We start from the raw sequence: 19389 nt of genomic DNA, 5'->3' as shown, positions 1-19389 counted from the left end.
CAAGATGGAAAGCTTTGTAGCACATGCAAGCTCCTGACAGGATCTAAAAAGGACAGAGTGCACCGAAGTAACTTAAGTTTTAAAGATTTTTCTCTTAGCGTGGACAGAAGGCAGACCAACAAATCTCATGTGGCTCTAGCTTCATGAGACAGGCCAGGAAGAAAATACATAGAGCAGTTGGAAAATAGACGGTCTTGTGCATATTTAAGCATGATGAAACTATGTCTGGAAGGTAAGGGAGAGTGCATAAGATTTCACAAAAAAAAAAAAAAAAAAAGGTTTAGATTACCTGGAAAGAAAGAAAAGATCGAAGAAAGAGTTGTGCACAAGGAGACTAAAAAGTTCTTCTGTTAATATGATTCGAATCTGTGTCAGTATTTAACACAACACTTGGCAACTAAAAGTCACTGGTACTACTTAACTGAGGGGAATTCCTACAGTTCTCAGATCACGTTGCATTTAACAGATTTTTTGAGTATATGTTTCTCCTTGCAGGCCTAGCAACTACAATCACTACTGCCACTTCTGAACGAAATTTATATGTGCTTACAACAGAATTCAGCAGCTGTATGGCATCTGCATATGTAAGTAAATAAATAAAATGCTTAATATGCACACACACTTCTGTTCTATTACTTTTTTTGAGTTTTCAGATTGTTAAGTATTTTCTAAATACAAATAAAGACACTTTGGTGAAACCATCAGACTTATTTTGAAGAACTCCTAGTCCATTCCACACTTTTTAGCCTGAGTTCAAGTTCGATTAAAATTTTGTTCTTTTCTAGCAAAAAAAAAAAAAATTCCACTACTACTAATATAAAATGCAGAATTTACTACCATTGAAAATTTTCTTATGAGAGGCATAAAGCCCCAAAGCTGGAAAGAAATTTTTAATATGTGTAATACAAGTATATTATTTACACATAAATAGGGAGAGGTTTGGATAGCACCTGCTGCAGTAGCTTTATATAATGTCTTACAAAACCCTATTTTTAGCCAATTACAACTTTCTGAAAACTTCTATTGAGCAGAACCAAATACCATGTTTTTGCTTTATGTCACAGCGGGGAAAAGAAAACAAAACAAAACAAAACACAGCAAAAAAACCTGACCAATCAACCAAAAAATGAACAAAAGTAATCCCAAACACCCAAGTTTTCATTTTCATATATTCTTTTACTCTCACAATCAAAGTATGGCTGAATTTTACACTCTGAACTCCCAGGGTGGCTGACTCCAACTGATTATTAGGTACTTTTGTTATTTAGAAAACACTAATACTATCATTTGCAAACGTTCCCATGGTATATGTACAAATAGTACCACAGTTGGCCACTTCACTTCCTTGTCTCCAAGAAACATTATTTCTTACAACCTGCACAGAGTCAATTCCAGGAGTCAACCCCAGGGCCCAGGAGGAAGCTCTATCAATTTCTTGCCTCACTGTGGACTTCACAACTGAATCCTTGGACAGCACCATCACATTCCCAACAAGCTGTCTGAAATCAGCACCTTCCCTTTTGTCCCATTCAGCCCACTTGCACTTGGGTGAAAAAAGAAAGGAGTCAAGGCTCTTCACAGGAGAGCTCACAATTTGGCTTCGTACAGACAAGCACATTTTTTCAACTAGAACACACTTAGCTTTGTGCTGAACCATTGTTAAACTGCAGTGTTGACTTTCAGATTGAAGAGATGCTTCATAATGACACCCTCACATCGAAATGACACAAACAGCCATTAAATTCAGTTAAATACGTAGCACTGCCGGTTTTCATGCATTTATCATCAGGTGAAATAAAAATATCTCACATTCCCTGTATTTTATTAACTCAGAAATGTAACAGCAACCTACAGAATAGCTCTGTAGAAGTCTAAACTGCTGACAACTAGTTCTAATGTGTAATTAAAGAAGGGGAGCAAAAATTTAACATCATGTTATTCAAGAATTTCTATCTTAAAGACAGTAAGTATAGAATATTAATTATACACATATTCAATATGTGCATCAGGACTACGGCTACAGCACTTGATTACATGTGCACTGAATGACACACCTGTCTGATTTATATAAATTTAGGCTGCCAACAATATGTCTGTATTTCTTCAGACAACAGGAAAGGATCTTGAAGGGATCTATAGCACCTCACATCATGACATTTCATTATCTTTATTTGAGTTAATCTTTGTTTTTTTGTAGTTTCTGCTTCTCTCATCCTTCCACTCTCTCAGAATTAGCTCTTAGGGAAAAGAATTGTATGGGCAGAATTTAACAATCCTCACAAATACAGTAAAAATTAAACACATGCACTACTTTTAAATTAGGTGCAGTTTGGAAATGCAAGAGTGTATGAAGGTCACAGGAATATTTATGGCTACAATGGCACCATACAGTTTTATATAGCCAGCATTAGCTATAGGGTTTCCTATAGTGTTTTTGTATAAAAAGAAAACTAATCTGCTATACATACATTACGAGCACTTTCAACATCCCACGTAACTTCCAAACAGAACACTCAAAAAACAACCCAGGAGGTTTGTGAAGGTGCTGTTTTGCTTGAGTATCCTTTATAAAGTATATCACTACAGGTACTCTGAAGGCAAAAATGCACAACTCATTATTTTACCCCAAAAGGATTCAAATTATAGCTCTTGCTGAGTTTTCTAGGTAGAAATGTTTTGGTTGCTTTTTCGTTTGTTTGGGTTTTTGTGTGTGTTGGTGTTTTTTTGTGTTTTGTTTGTTTGTTTGTTTTGTTTGGGTTTTTTTGGTGGGTTTTTTTTGTGTGGTTTTTTTTTTGTTGTTGTTTTGGTTTGGTTTTTTTACTAAAACACTACCTCTTATAATAATTTGAATTAGGGCCACCAAGCTGATTGATATGGGTTCAGAAGAGCTAAACTTAAGGACTTCTACTGCAACGAAGAGTCCCTTAAGCTATTTACTACCTCCAGAGCAGTAACTTTACTTTCCTCTGTCAGGATCAGAGATACTGCTTTCACTTATCCAATACGAAACTTTTACCTCAGCCACTATCTCAAAGTTACAGTATCAAAATGACTTTGTAACACCTAATTCAATTAGGGAAATAGTAAGAATGATACTGGGAAAAAAGAATCCAGAGTAACATTCCTTTCTTTGGCATCAGGGCTGCATGCATTTTTCCCATCTTCAAGAGGCAGATCTGTAACAGAGTCACACAGAAACAGTAACAAGAACAGAATGTATCAAGGAGCTGTAAGGCACTTACTGCTGCATCCCCAAACCCAGGTATGATTGCCACGAGTCATTTCCTTCACTCTGCTTGTTGCTATTTCACCAAGAGCAGGCTTTGTCCCTTGAAAATGGCAAATGTGTTTTCATAAACAAACCCTTATAAGTGCTGCTCTGTCTTTTTAATAAATTAATGTTGAAAACCTACAACATTCCCATACCCTAAACCCCGAGCAGAATGGTGCGAAATGCAAAATTCACCAGCGCAGGCACATGAACAAACCAGCAATATCATGATTTCTGATTCTGCAGCCAAACATCATCACTCCACTCCTTTTAGAAGCAGAAAGGGGGGTGGGCACAAGAGAAGAAAAGAAAAAGAAAGACTGCCAAAACCAGCAGGCTAAGTAGAGTAACCGGAAGCATACAATTTACTGCTAATGGTTCAGTGTCTGCAAAGGACTGCTCAAGCTGTGCTCAACAAAAACTCAGTAATAGCCAAAGAGGGAAGCAAAAAAAAAGGCAAGATGTTTGGCTTTACTTTCTGTCAAATACTGTTAAATATGAGCCACTTAAAAAAAAAAAAAAATAGAATGAAAGAATGCAATAATGCTTTGTACAGGTGGTACTGAGGTCCCTGGCTGGGCCTTCAGACAAAACCATTCCCGTGTAAACCTTAAAGAGGATTAATCCTCAAGGACTACTGTAATGAGACCTTAAAAGGCTGAACAACAGCAGCGTATCACGGAGGGAAGCAGTAGCCTGCTCCCAGAAGTCTTCTCTAGCAGAGTTACATCAAAGCAAACTGGGACCAGATAGCGGGATTCTGCAAGAATCCCTTATCTCGGTGCTAGCGGATGCTTCTCCTCTGATTGTCTTGAACTGCCACCTGTCCCAGACATCTTTGAAGGCAACGCTAAGCCTGTGATGGATCTGACCTCCTTGAGCTGAGATTCTTTTATGTCTTTCTTCATTTTCTGCTCTGTTACGTTCTTTCCCAGCAACGTACACTACATGAAACAAAGGGAGTTCTCACTCCTTGACTTACTGTCCCCAGCTATTTGAAAGCAAAAAAACAATGTTAAGGATTATACTTCACCCGCAATACGAAGCTGTCCTCAGGAGACAAGCCTCTTATTTTTGAGAGTTATAACTAGATGGCTTTTACACGAAGGGACTTGACAATGAGGTTCAACGTCGCTGGGAGCCAAGATATGAAAGCTGCATACCAGAGATAGCTTAAAAAAAAAACCAAAAAGGTTCATAATACAGAAGTATATGAAAAACCACATTACAAAAATAAGCAGGAAAATAAGCAGGAAGCAACAACCCTCAGAGGAAACAACCAAATTATTGCAGTATATGTATGCATCCCACATTGCACACTGATAGCCTTTAGTACCAGTGTCCACCCTACTGTAACAGTGACAAAATCACCCTAGATTAAAGAAAAAGAGCTGGTCACTCCAAATAAACCAGCAGCTCTGCTACCTGAGACACATGCATACACTGACAAAGTATACATCCAGCTCACACAAAGGGATATGGCTTCACCATGAATGTTACTTATCGGGATTTGTTTGTAAACAAGTGATGGGCTGGAACTCACATGCCTGTGACTTGGTGACATGTACTTGCAGTAGGATCAGCCAGTTACAGAGCTGGAGGGAGGTTCAGGGGGATTATCATCAGATTTTTTTCTGATAGCTACAAGTCACAATACAGAAGTCACCATGGTTCTAAAAAGGCTATACTGAGGAGGGATTCTTTTACAGTTCCCACCTCTGGTGTCCCATTCTTGCACCTAATCAGTTCTGGACCAGTTTTTAAGTCCTTTCTTTTAAGTACATGGCACTGTCAGAAGAACAAGAAGCAAAATATGGCTTGGCTGAAGAGGATTGCTGCCTGCCAGCAGCAGCTCGCAGTTCCCTGCACTAACAAAATAAAAGGGTGTCATTTGTTGTAGTTAGGTGAGACCCATGGAAGTATTATGCTGCAGGATGGAAGTAGGAAGAGAAAACACCTTCTGTTTTTGAAGCTCCCTGGGAAATCACAGCTAGAAGAATACAACCAACCACATAAATCGTGAGATTCTGAATCAAATAATTGAGCTGGACATTGTGGAAGACTGCAGCAAACAAAGAGCAGATATAAAGGGTCTGAATGTTAATTTAAAAAAAAAAAAAAAAGGCATTACATGGAAAACACTGAGCAGACCCAGGCATTTTCTGGAGCCAAGACCTACTGGCACATGTTGCCAAATTAATGTGGCCTAGAGGTATGCTCAGAAAGAACATGAAGATGACTTGTTCCCATCCATATGACAATTCCCACTACAGGGTATCGTGATTCAAGACCACAGAGCAGTGTCAGGCTGAGCACCAGGCTCCCATGAGGAAACTACAACAGTCACTTCTCAACAGCCAGCAGAGCACACCATTTTAGACGAGTGTCTTCCTCAGAGAGCTGTGCCAATATTTTGTACAACCTTAAAAATCAGTATCCATGTCTGCATCCCTTCCTGAAGGCAGCCCAGAGCCCACTCCCTTTTGATAAGGCATGTTAACCTTGTGCTTTGCCAGCCTTCAAGCACAGCCTCAGCAGGGACTGGGCTGCATGCCTCAGATCCAGCAGGACCCTGCATGCCCAGGCAAGCCCCACGTGTTAACGCAGCACAGGAACACTCCCACAGGCTATCTACCAAAAAATTCCAGACAGGGAGAGGCTGGCCTCAACACAGAGCCTGCTTTAACCCACCTGTACAGACCCTTTTTTCAGAGTGTACACACAAAACTACCATCTGTGGGAGGGCCCACTACAGCAGCCCTCATCCTCCTCAACCCTGGTTTATAATGTACAAGAGATGAATATCAACACTAAATGCTGGAGGTATGTTAATCTGGTAACTAACTACTGACTTTGAAGAGATTTGCCATCCCCCCGCAAGAACCCAGAAACACTTTTACAGGTGACAATTCTGGGCTTCATTCTGGTTTTTAATTTTTTCTGTGGGAGCAGACAAAGCCAAGTCAGGCTTTTGGCCTTTATTTAAAAAGGTGTTTCTTCCAGTTTGCTTAAGGGGTGATTAAATAAAAACAAACAAACAAATAAAAACAAACAAACTGAAATCTTGTAATAGTGAAAATAAGCACAGAGCATGGCCATTGCTAGTCTAATGCAGAGTAGGGGTATATATTATCAGGCCATGCAGCAGGCTTTCCAAATCAAACATGCCAAATACTGGGCAGCTCGGTAATTATCCACCAATATATGAGTAGTGCTCCTCTTTTCCCTTCTAGTTAAAAGACAAGAATTCCAGTCCTATCACACTGGAAATGAATGTTTTCGATATCTGGCACCAATTTTATTGTTAAAAGCACCGTAGATCACTGGTGTTGATGCCAATTCAAATATCATCCAGAATGAAGCACAGTTCTGGTGCCAACAGCTTTTTATCACTGTACCATGCTGGTCCATCCCGGTAAAGTGAGCAACCACTGTGTTTATACGTAACACAGGCCTTGATCCAAATTTTATTCACCCAAGCAACCCAATTTCACTTCAACAACAATGTCTAACAGAAGTCAAGGCCAAAGCTGGAAGTTGTCATCAGTTGTGTCTGTAGGTAAGGTTGGTGAAAAAGAAACATACAAATCAAATTCAAGTACCTTTTCACACTAAGGAGTCTGACATGCTGGAATGAAATTTGTTTCAACACATCCTAGCTCATTAGTTATTTGCTTCAACACTTGGTATGGTGTTACACTCAGCTGTTACCATAATCAGCCATTTATTTGAAAGTATTTCGTATGCCATTACTTTTGGCTTGTTACCATAGGCTATTTCAACCGGGACTGTAGATGGAGGAATAACAACATTCAGCTCTTCGTTTGCAAAATGGTAACATGGATACTTGGGAATTATGATTTTAAATTACAACTGGCCCGGAGAATAGGTGAGATAAAAGGGTAGAATATAAGGCAACCAGGGATTATTCTGAAGTTCATTGAAGCCAGCAGTTGTTGATTCATTTAATTCACTGGGTTCTGTATCAGCATCGTTCAACTGTCTGGGAAAAATGATGGCTCAGGGCAGCACTGAAATGCGAAAAGGAAACCAAAATAAACAACGGGGGACCCTCTCTACTACCTTATTCAGTGTGATACATGTAACAAGCATAATTGAGATTAGAAAGCAATTCTGTTATTTGGGGAGCTATCTGTGCTGAACTCCAAAAACTGCAAGACAACAAAAAAAAAGACAATAAAAAAAAAAAAAACAAACAACCAAAATCAAAATAATGCTTTGTAAGTGATAACCCTTATTTTTAAAAGGAAGGGTGAGGATGGATATTTAGGACAGTACTGGTTACCCACACTGGTGGTTGCTGCCTTGGCTGTAAGCTATCAGAACGAATAAAGGTAGCCCATATAACTCCAACTGAAGTGAGAAGCATTCCTGACCTGATCTCCAGACTCAGATGTGATCCACAGAGCAAGCTCAAGAGCCTCAATTGTAAGTAATTTGAGCAGTGTTCTAATAAGAGTGTGGAGAGTACTGTGTAAACTACCTAGGTTAAGAGGTAAAGAGCCAGACTAAGAGGAAGCTAATTGAGTTGCTAGGTGTGAATAAAAGGAAGCAGAGGCTATGGCTAAGTGGCTCTCCTCCTAAGTACTGACCTCAATCAATAGGAATAAAGCTGTATCTGCTAGTGATCCTGAAAATGGTTCAGCAGACAAAGCATTGAAACTTTCTTAAAAGTAAAGGCCTGGACTCCCCCAGGAGGCTCGTACTGAGAGACTTCCAAGGGACAAGTTTGAAACTGCACCTTCACAACAGGGACCATGCTGCCTTTCAGAGAAACCTCCCTTGGCAAGTCCATGGTCCACGCTATGAAGCGAGGAGGCCCACGGTGCCCCCACACTGCCATTACCTCCAGTGCCCAGCCGAGGCAGCCTCTGTGACACAACGCCCTCCTTCAGAGCCCACGCCTCTGGGCTTCACCCCAGCCCCAAGAGCAAGAGGGCAAGGGCAAGGAAATGCGGTGCACGTCCAGATCTCAAGCATCCAGGTTGCAAGAAAACTAACAAAGGGAATCATAACAGAGGAGCACCCTGTAGACATTACCTAATCTGCAATCTAGTTATTGCTAGTTTTCTCAACAAAAGCTGGACAACCACAGCAGAGACGGAGCAAAAACCATGAACTTCAATCTTTATTTTCTACATTTCAACACAACAACTGAGGATTCTGCTGCCTAAACACTGACACACAGGAGCATCTTAGATCCCTAAGGTATCTAAGATGTTCACACAGAGTGAGTAGATATGACCAAGGACGCACTAGAGACCAGTTTGCCCAGGTTGGCAGACAGATCAGCCAGGATCCTCAAAGGCAAGAAAATGGTGCTCAAGTGCCACCTTAGGCAACTAAATTCCCTCTAGTAACACTGACCAGAGAGAATGTCACAAATGCAAGAAACCCACCTCTCTGGCAGTGTAAAGCACTGCACAGTGGTTCAGTATACGACCTGTACTCACCAGCTCAGGAGAATCTGCTTCACTTCTTGACAAAAATCATGATCACTGAACCAGCACCAGGTTCACATGTTCCCCATGCTTTGCCAAGAAGACTCAAGTTGTTGCAGCCCCAGAGCTCCTTACAAATCCAGGTAACTCATCCAACACAAGCTGTGCGAGGCTGAGTGCTGACTAACCTTTACACAGCTCTAAGCAGCAGAGCCAAAGGGGCTGCTTTTCAAACCCCATTTCCTCAGCCAAAAAACGCACACAAGGAAAAGCTCATAAAAAAGCTGACTGAGAGCAACCTCAGGCATTATGTGATGCTTCAAATTTTTCAACAAATGATGCTTATCTTCCTTTGACCACTAGTTCTCTACGTACTTCATACTTGGTTATCTCCTTGCACTACACGGGCTCAACAAAAGTACAAAGATTACTCTGATAACTAATAAAGAGAGAACTAGTGCTCTTGCCTGTTGACAGGCAGTAAGGAGCACATGTGGTTTGGGTTTTGGGGGCTTTGGTGTGGGGGGCTTTGGTGTTTGGGGGGTGGTTCAGAGAATACAGTAATGGGAAGTACCGTATCTCTCACATGCTAGCCGATCTCTAGCAGGGAAGAGTAAACTTTATCCAAACTTCAACTCAGACTTTAATGGCTTCTCAATATTTTTCCCCAACTTCTAGCTGCTGGTGCTACAGAAGCTACCTTGTAAGAACACAAGATCAGCCCAAATCCACGACAGACCTTCTGTTTTAAAAGCATTGTGACAAATGTCCGTGTACCGAGGGATACAAGAACTTTGAAGTAGCTTTTCATTCTCTCCTGATTTAGGGATCGCTGATCTGCCTTGATGCTCAAGAGATGGATTATATTATTCCTTGGCTTTTTCTCCAGAGTTCTTAACTATGATTCTGTGGCTCTGAGCAATGTATTCTGTCTCTTTCCATGAAGGCAGCACACCACAAATACATACTGCAAAGCATCTAAAAAAGCTTTAGCTGAAAAAACATCCATGAAAGAGGTGTTTTTGCATTTGGCCTCTGTCTTTATCTTCCATGTTTCTTGAAAAAAAAAAAAAAACAACAAAAAAACACAACAGAACAAAACGCACCATGCAAAAAACTTCACCCCACAGCTTGCACTTGAACAACAAAACAAGGAGAGATTAATAGAAATTGATCCTAATTTTTTAAACTTTGAAGTCCAACAGAGTTATAGGACCACACGAGACCTCAAATATCCTATTCTACCCTCCACACAAACAGGATCACCTCTTTCCATGTCATTGCCTATAGTTTTCTGCTAAAATTAATACTACTGATAATGACAGAAAAAGAATCAACACAAAGAGAGATATGCATTCACCTAAACTTGAAAACAAAACAAAGTGGGAAAAAAACCCTAAAAGATCACATTTCAGCCTCTCATTTCAAAGCTTTTCAGATATTGGTAGTTCTGAAATCTGTCTCATGTTGAGAAGAGAAATATCCAGAAGAAGGAAGGGCATCTCTACATGTTGTAAATCTATGGGTGCAACTGTTATTTTCAAATGAGACCATCACACAGGGGCAGAAACTCCAGGGCTCTCAAGAGACACTGCTTATTTCACAAAAGGGCTCCAGAGGAAAGGGCAGGACTACTTGTAATGAGCCAAACTTCCCAAACACAGCCTGGGAGGCATCTTGGAGACGGTATTTCAATTTATAAGCTGCTAAGCTTACAAGGTCTACAGCACCTTCCTAAATTTCACACTGAAGTTGCTTCTGACCATAAGTTTGAATATGAGAACAGTAACATTTTTTGTTGGAGACTATTGAAAGATACTATTACATTGCAGACTTTTAATCCCAAAAATGTTTTTGCAAACACACTAATTTTCCTAAAGACCTACACTTAGTTGCTCAGCTGACACCAGTAATCTGACATTCACTTTCATACTAGAGGCTTTTTTGCCTGTGAGTTTTATTAAAAGCTTTAGATTTTACTTTTTCCAACTACCCCTACCTGATAACATTTGGAAACCACCCCATAAATCACTGTCAGTAGAGAGTTTTGTTACTGGAGTGCTTAAGCCTCCCCCTTCCCAAACGCTGCAGAAAGAGTTGAAGAAGCAGGACCCAGATTTTCAGAGGTATTTAAGAGGCCAAACTCACTTTGAAATTGAAGAGCACTTAAATGTACTTAAAGACCCTGGCCCTAAATCTTTACATAGATTCTTCACTGACACTCTCCTTTCACTGTCCAACCAGGCTGGGGAGAAACTCTCTATAAAAAGCTGTCCCAGGCTCCTGTCACCCAGAGACACCAGGAAACTAGTCCAGTGCACCACATACAGCTGGTCATTGTGTCTCAAGCCTCAGTGCCATGTAAAGTCATTGCTTTCTAAGTATTGCATTTTAAGACAGTATTTCCAATTACCAGTTTGCACGTGAAGAAAGAGAACCCAATTCCCCTTGTTTGTTTGTTTTTTTTTTTTCCGCACCCTCACTCTTCCTTTCCTATGGGGAGATGAAGGAAAAGGAATTCTTGTCGACAGAAATTAAAACACAGTGAATGAGCAAGCGCACCTAGCGATCCAGCACTGTGTTTTCCTTGCAAACAGATTTTGGGATGACACTAACGTTGGCTAATATAACTCAGACAGTTATGCGAGGCCCAATCCTGACAAAGCAGAAGTCCAAGCACAGCCAGTGGGAACCGAGGGCAATCAAAACCTTTGGAGGGCTAATCCCATGAAATGTGCAACAAGAAGTTCCCACTTCCCCAGATATATACAGAAGTTTCAAAAACCAGCAAAATTAATCCCCTAGTAAGGAGCAGCGGGAAAAAGAAAAGAAAAAGGGGAAGAAAGAAAAAAAAAGAGAAAGAAGTGAGTTCCAGTGCAACCTCTTTGAGGCGAAGCAATTTACCAGAAGGAGATTGCTGCCAGGGCCATACATTCCTGTATATATAAATTTTTAGATCAGAGCCAAGTGAACTCTCATTGCTTTTTACTTGAAATAATTCTTCAGGCTTTGCTAATTAGGTACTAACAATTCTTTCATATGAGCTGTGAAACCCAGGGAAGAATATCAACAGTATGTTTTAAATCAAAGTGTTTACATCAGGAATGATTCATTTTTTCCATGAGGAATGACTTGTGAGACAGAGAGTCTTAGCACTGCCATAAATCTGCATGAAAATTAAAATTGTGGAAGAGAATAACAAAGGCAAGTTTCTATCCCCATCTCCCCTGCCTCAGCCCCACCTCTACAGACAGAATTTACATTAACAAGGGGCTTAAACTACCTCTGGAATTAGTGTTTGAGAAACACAAGGGTTAAAATCCATTTAAGAAACACTGTTATTAAGGCCAGTAACCCTCCTCATTAAAGGTGCAACATATGATGGGAAACTCCAGCATTTCTGTCCCCATCCCTAAAGCTTTTTAAATGAAAAAAGGGTTTTTTAAAAAAATAAACAAGCAAAAATACCTCCCCACCCCACACTTTGTGAGCGGTGTTTAAATAGTGGTTCAGAAATAAGTGACAAAAAAGACAGAAGAGAAAAACTTTTGGTTAAGCCCCGTGTTTTCCCTTTTATCTGCAGGAGACTGTGAGCTGAGAACGAGACTGCACTCACATTCTCAGTTGCTAAATGGTTGAGGGGCTCTCTGGCGGTGCAGAAGGGCCGCCAGCTCCATAGCATGTTTCGTCCCAGCTGTTTGAAAAGCTGGTTCACTTGAAACCCAACCCTTACCCCCACCCACACTCTGCAGGGGAGCAAACTCCCTCTCGGTGAGGTATTTATTCCGCTTTTATGGTAACTATTATTACCAACATTTACAACATCATTCATTTTAATTAGAAGGAAAAAAAAATTAAATCAACAAATAAATCCTGCAATGCACAGAGACACATACATTTTTACATGTAGAAATGCAAAGCACTCGAGTTGTTTCTATTAACTGCAGCTCCTGGAAGGGACATACCTTCCACACAGAATTGACTTAAATGCTCTTTTTCTTTTTTTTTTTTTGCTGTAAAAATATGCAGATGTCCTTCTTCAAAAAAAAAATTATTTTGCCTTTTCCTGTGTTACGGGAAGCCTGCCCACACTTTTAAATACAAAGTGGGTATAAATAGAAGCCCAAATTAGGCATCTTGAAAAGTCTGTATTTTCCGACCACAGGGAAACTAAGAAATTACTATGAATGTTTACATATCTGACTATGTTGAATTAAAACAGTATTTTCTATCCATACACCCAGCAAAGCTAGCAAGAAACTAAGAAGGGAAACAATAGCTTTGCTGGTTCTTTACCTGTTGCTGCCGTGGGACTTGGGTATGTTTACATTATTCAGCCTTTTTCATATGGACCACTAAAAGTGTCAGTCTGAATACAGTCACCACTTCGATGAAAGCATGTCTTACATATATAAATGATAGAACCACTATGAAAATTTCAGGAAGACTGTCTGCTTCCCTATAAATCTAACTAGACATTTGTCTCTTTAGTTGTCTCTCTGTATCATAGCCATCAAAGGTAAATAAAAGCATTATGGCTCTTTATATGGCATTAATAGCTTGAGGGACTTTATAAATCAGTGAATACAAATGCACAACTCACTTCAGCAGCAGCGAAGCAGGTCTGTCCATTTGATGTTTTCTGCCTTAGATTTTTGCTTTAAGATCATGTTGCTCATTTAAAATTAACTTATCTCCTGTTTCTGTGCTGTTGTGTACTGGCTAACTTCTGGTGTTCTCTCAGCTTCTGACATCAATGTTCTTCTAGTAGTCCACACAGCCTAACCAGCGAGGATTAATGTTGTAGCTAGTTATAACTGATATTGGTCACAGTACAGACACAGCAGCTTCAATAAATCTTGACAACTCTCATCAAAAGGTGAATTTGAGAAAATAAAACAAAACAAACTAAATGCAAACCACTCAGACGCATTCTGACCAACCAGCCTGTTTTCTTCTGTGTGAACCTTCAGTGGTAGCAACAATATTTTAAACAAGATTTAAGGGGTGAGCTCACAGCTGGTCAGATGGTCAAAATGGAAATTGCCACCACCAAATTCAGCATAAGGTTTTTTGTTTGTTTGGGGATTGTTTTTGTCACACATTTCATCTCTCTCCAGCTGTGCTGCCTACAAGCAGAAAAGCTATTTTGCTTCCACGATAATACCTGTCTGTTTCTTTTTATGTTAGATTTGGGAATTTGTTGACCATTAAGCTATGAATGGTGCCTCCAACCCACAAGCTAATATTTCTGTGCACTGCTGCTCTTTGAGTGGCCATTTGCACTTCCCATTCGTGCCCCTCTGGCAGGGGAGTCTGCTCCCGGTATCCTGCAAACATCCTCCTCAACATAAAGATGAGTAACTGCCCCAGAGGGTTTGAGCAGGTCTGTATAAGGGAAGAGGAGGCGGAGGGTGCACAAAAACCAACTGCCTACACTGAAAAAGAGTCCAAAAGCTTAATGGCAAACTTTTCCCCTAAATACTGATCTAAACTACAAGGACAACAAGTGTTCGTTTTCTCGTAATACCTCCATCCTTATTAACAACCAGGCTCCTTTTTTTAAGAAGGAGGTTGGTGAGACTTCAGGTTGTGCAAGACATACTTTGATCTGCACCCTGATGAGTGAACATTCCCCTTTGCTGCTAGCCCAACTAATGAAGGGATAAAATTAGCTTTTATCCCTGGCACTTTCTTTAGCAAAAAAACAGGCACTAATCAGCTGTCCTCACTAATCAGTCGCCTGGCTAATGACCTTTTGCCTTAAAACACTAAAATTTCTGAATGATGTTTAAAAAAAAAAAAAAAATCAACACAGACTGGCCTCTCTCTCTCTCTTTGTGGGTCTTAAGCCTATCATCTGGAATTGGAAACTGCAAGGTTAAATGGCAAACCTGTATCCTGGCTGGGTGATAAATCTATAATCAAAAGGCACAAGCCTTGACACCTCAAGATGTACTTCATTATTACACAACTAAATTATTTTTTTTCCCCTCTTTTTTTGTAAACTAGAAACAGATGAAAAAAATTGCTCTACTCCCTCATACTTTGCCTGTGGAGAAATCCATTCCACATCTGTGTTCAAGTGTCAGTTAATTTCTTACTTTTTTATTAATGCCCGAGCAGGAATTCAGAAGTTGAAACCATTTGCCTTTTTTCCCCTCGCCCTTACAACTTCAGGGGACTGTAGCTGGGAGGGAAAATTGCAAAACCACTCCATCAGCCTGCATTCTCAAACACACTTGTGAATGTCTAAAAAAAACCCTCCAAAACAAAACAAGAACTCCTAAAGCACAGCCATAAGCCTTCCAATCCCCCATACCCTCATTGTACAAGGCACAGTTCTTCCTCCTCCCAGTGCCATATTTTAACATTGTTTTAAAAGAGGGATTTTTAAGGCCTGTTTCATTTTCCTTCTGCGCCTCCTTTAACGAGGCCCTTTTTCTTCGTGCATTAAGGAGGTGGAGCAAACGCAACCCTGGATGGCTGAGGAGGATTAGCAACAGATGAGATGTCCTGTGGAAGTTGCTTTGCAGAGGCCTGCGACAATTTCTAGCTGCAATGCAACTGCACCCTGGCTTTTAACTTCAGGAAAAGAAAAAAAAAAGATTGCATTTACTCCAAACACCGCTCCCCTCCCCCAGACGAAGCAGTTCTTCGTGGGGATGACGCGAAGCGACAAATAAAGTTACGTTAAATTTGACAAGCCCTCTAACTTTGCATCACCGAACGAAGCAGCAATCAATACTCACGGTAATGAGGGTCCATGTAACCGTTTCGGGGGTCCATGGTAAAGAGCGTCCCGCGGTAAGGTACAGAAGGTTCGGGAAGGTGCGATATAGATCCATGGATCTCCTTCTTGATTAATGAGGCCCTTTCCTCGCTCGACGTGGAAGGCTCTTCACTGATCTTGCCGAGGCCTTGCCCACCCTGCGGCTGCATTGTGATCGCGTTCCTTCTCTCTCTGTGATAGGTCTGCCCAGGACTTTCATCCTCTGCAAAAAAAAAAACGAGGGAGAAGAAAGAGAGAAGGGAAGAAAAAAAAAAGAGAGACACACACTTTTAGCCCATTTGTAGCAAATACAATAAAGAAAAGTTCCCCCCCCCCCCCCAGCCACCCTCCTCCTCCCGGTGTAAGTTTGTGACAGGAGGTGCCTGTGTGGCTGTGAGGGATGGCCTGGGGATGCCTGCCCGTTTGGAGCCGGCGGCGGCGGAGCGGTAGATCACAGTCACCCATGCACCGATGCTCCTACCAACGGGGCCATCAATTGTGCGGGAACAGACACAGGCTTGCTGTTTCCCTGCCTCTGGGACAAGGAGGCTGGGAGCTCAGGCTCCCCGATGGGGAGTTAAGAAATGATTTGTCACACAGAAGAGAAGATGATCCCCTCCAGCTGGGCCTAAATCACACTGAGCCACCCACCGCCGCTCTGCAGCCCAGCTCCAAGTCCCTGGGGCTTTGCCTGGGTGAGGGGCTGAAGCCTTGCAGGGAGGTTGGTAGTGATCAGAACTAAGGTAGGCAACAATAAAATGCATACAGTTGCTCAAGATACAGCCCCCAGCAGCATCGGGCAGGCACAAAAAGGCCACCTGCTCTGATAGTGTCACCGTACGGGTGCCCGTGCAGGGTGGTGGGGTGCACTCCCCCCATCTCTTTTTCCCATACCCACATAGACAAACACACAAATTCCTAATCAACAAGAGGAAAGGGAAAAGGGCAGAGGGAATAATAATAATAATAACTAGGAGGGTCAAACCCAAGTCCTAGTTTGGAGTAAGCCTCTAGGCCTGTGGTACCACTTGTGATGGGAAAAGAGCCTCCTGATCACGGCTCCACCTGCCTTCCATGCAGGCAGCTCCAGGACTGGGTGGTAAACCAATCCTCTGCACCCACATGAATTTTAACCCCCAGGGTTAAAATTAATAAAAATTAATAATAATAATTAAATAAGCACACACCCTTCAAAAACCCGACAAAGGGGTTACGTTCCTCAAAAGCTAGATGCGTGTTCCCAGGTGCATTTCACACGTGCCACGTGGCAGAGGGGTTTTGTCAGGTACACAAGTCTCTAATGTAAATGCCCTCCTTCAGTCTCATTATTGGTTTAAAACAACTTCCTCTAAACAAGCATGACTGATTGCTGAATCCTTGGCTGATACCAATGCTCTAGGTACAGCCTTCTTCGCTGTACTACACTGCACATGTGAGTGTATACCAGCACATCTCGAAGGAGTACTGATAAAAACACTTTGTTTCAAAGTTGCTCTGCAGTTCTAGAAGTACACGAGGAATCTCAAATTATTAAAACACTGGGCACAACAACGGTAACCAAAAAAGGAAGTGAAAACACCCTTGGGAAATAAAACTTGAGTGCTCTTACTCTACAAGCCGCATGCAAGGAAGGATGGTTGACATCAGTGCCAAGACTGCACTTCAGCTGTCAGAGATTTGAAGTCAGGGCTAAGTTTTCACTTGCACCTAGCTCTGGTGTACTTGTTCACACAGCAAAAGCACCAGCCAGCAATTCACTAGGCGACTACTTTCAGCAAGCCTGATACTGGAGTAACTTAACCTATGTGCGTTTGTACAAATTAGATTGGAAACAGGCTCTGTCCTTATGGACACCTGGACTTGAATGTTGGTCATTATACGTATAAACTAGCTACACCATTGCTTTAAATGCATTGCTCACTGGTTTTCTCCCTGCTCTCTCTTCCCCCCAAGTAGCAACAACATGAAAACCCAGCAGAGCAGCCTATTGAGCGCTTAATTATTTTTCTATCTCCACGTATTACAGCAACCGGAGTCTGCTGACTTATCAGCATCTTCCAGGGACAGAATTCTTTTTACAGCCAGCAGTAATTCTCCATACAGAGAATTTCCAGGGTTGGGTCTGAGGAGAAATAGTTAATGGAAATAGACAACAACATTACAGAGTTTAAACCCTTTGCCCTTCTCTGCTTTTTATTAATATGCACAGGCACTGGTCCCTGCTCTGGATTAACAGGGTTTAAGGTTTCAACTTTTTACACCAAAGCTGGTTTTAGTTACAGAACTGCAAAAGGGGGTCTAAAGCTTTAAAACTTATAGGAGGTTTTTAGAAACCTGCTTGTATAACTAAAAAATAAAATATAAATCACCCCAAAGTCATATTTTCCATCAGGTTTCTCTTTAGCCAGAGTCTTTTATGTTAAATTTCAACCTAGAGTGAACTTTCACTGAGGAGATGTAAACTCCTATAAAAATAGGGGATTACATTCCATTTGAAATTCTGACAGACCCTTAAGCAGAGCAATTTAACGTGTGCTAAAACACTTCGGAAAGAAGAAAGCCAGGGTGATTTGTGGGGCTGTATAATCACTCAGATGATCAGAAAGGATTTCAGTTCTTTTACTCTTCCATATAAAGATAATATTTGTTAAAACTGCCATCCTAGTATACAACAAGAAGCTGATGTCTGTCTGCAGGCTCCACTTTTATACTTTCCTTCTCAAAACACGCATGTGTCATGAATCAAGGTACTAGTGACTATTATGGAAAAGTCTGATTTTTCAAATTGCCAAATGAAATTCAAAACCTCCTTTCAGTAACTTAGAAACTAAAGGAAAAATATGGTTTCTTTTAATAAGCTTTCCCCTTTTTTGGTTACTTGAGGAAAAAAAAATAAAACCAAATAAAAACCAAAAACAAAGCAGTACTTTTCTTACTGCATCGCCCATCTTTCTCCCCATTACAAAGTTACCGCCACGTGCTGTTACGAGTCAAAAGTTTCTGTGTGTTGTGTGCCACGCAGAAATTCCCCCCAGAAGAATTTTAACTGCCCACGACGGCATTTTCGCAATAGTAAGGCACACTCATCGAACCAAACAGTTCGCTAAGCGTTTGCTTCAGGCTCCACGCCACTGAGCTGCTTTTGATAGGGGGCAGATGAGAAATTTGACAGCCCCCACGCTCCAGGACACTAACAACCAGAGGGTTTTGCAGGAGCTCCCCCGGCGCAGAGCGGGAAACTCGTCTTGCAGAAACGCTGCCTTACTCTCACGGCAGGCGAGCCACTCCAGAGTGCCAGAAGGGGAAAGCTGTCTAATCTTGTTCTGGTTCAGCTGAATCGCTCAATAAAGTTTCAAGAGTAAGCGCGGGCAAGATGGACTAGGCCAAGTTATTGACAGAACACACTGTCCACCATGGCAACAAGTGGGATTGTATAACAAAAATGTGAGCAAACAGCCCACTTCTCCAGCAGCATCTGCCAAAGGGGCTTTACAGCCAAATACACGAGAACTGTTCTGTTACTGCTCTGCTCGTGTTTTAGAAGCGGGGCCAGCTTTAGGGTCAAAAGAAACATTTGATTTACTCAAATGTGCACAGAAACAAATGCCAAAGTTCATCTCCACCCGATTCCCAACGGTGGGAGCCCACCAACTCCAGTATAATTCATCCCACCTTTCATGGGTGTAAGAGAGAAAGGTTAAATAAGAAAAGAAAAAAATAATCATGCCCCAAGAGCAATCTGCATAAGCTTCTCTTTCTTGATGTATACCCTTACTCTGACTTAACAAGCCAGTAGCCAGAGACATGCGTTAGAAATGCCCAGTCTAGAATGATCACATTAATCCAGGGCTCTCCCATCCACTGAGAAATACCTTATTTAGTCC

At 41.4% G+C, this 19389-nt stretch overlaps 1 protein-coding gene across 2 annotated transcripts in view; it reads right to left on the bottom strand.

The window, feature by feature from the left end:
* The window catches only part of GLI3 (GLI family zinc finger 3), a 205957-nt gene that overhangs the window by 123653 nt on the left and 62915 nt on the right, over nucleotides 1-19389 (bottom strand). For both annotated transcript variants that reach the window (XM_027902424.1, XM_027902425.1), the window contains one exon: nucleotides 15486-15728. In XM_027902424.1, the coding sequence (XP_027758225.1) occupies nucleotides 15486-15728 (243 nt within the window). The remainder of the gene's footprint in view (nucleotides 1-15485; nucleotides 15729-19389) is intronic.

This window comes from Empidonax traillii, unplaced genomic scaffold (assembly GCF_003031625.1).
Source record: "Empidonax traillii isolate 1590-97213 ecotype Southwest subspecies unplaced genomic scaffold, ASM303162v1 scaffold873:size564455, whole genome shotgun sequence".
Taxonomy (NCBI): domain Eukaryota; kingdom Metazoa; phylum Chordata; class Aves; order Passeriformes; family Tyrannidae; genus Empidonax; species Empidonax traillii.
Note: the sequence above shows the minus strand (reverse complement) of the source record. Positions and strands in the feature narration are given on the sequence as shown.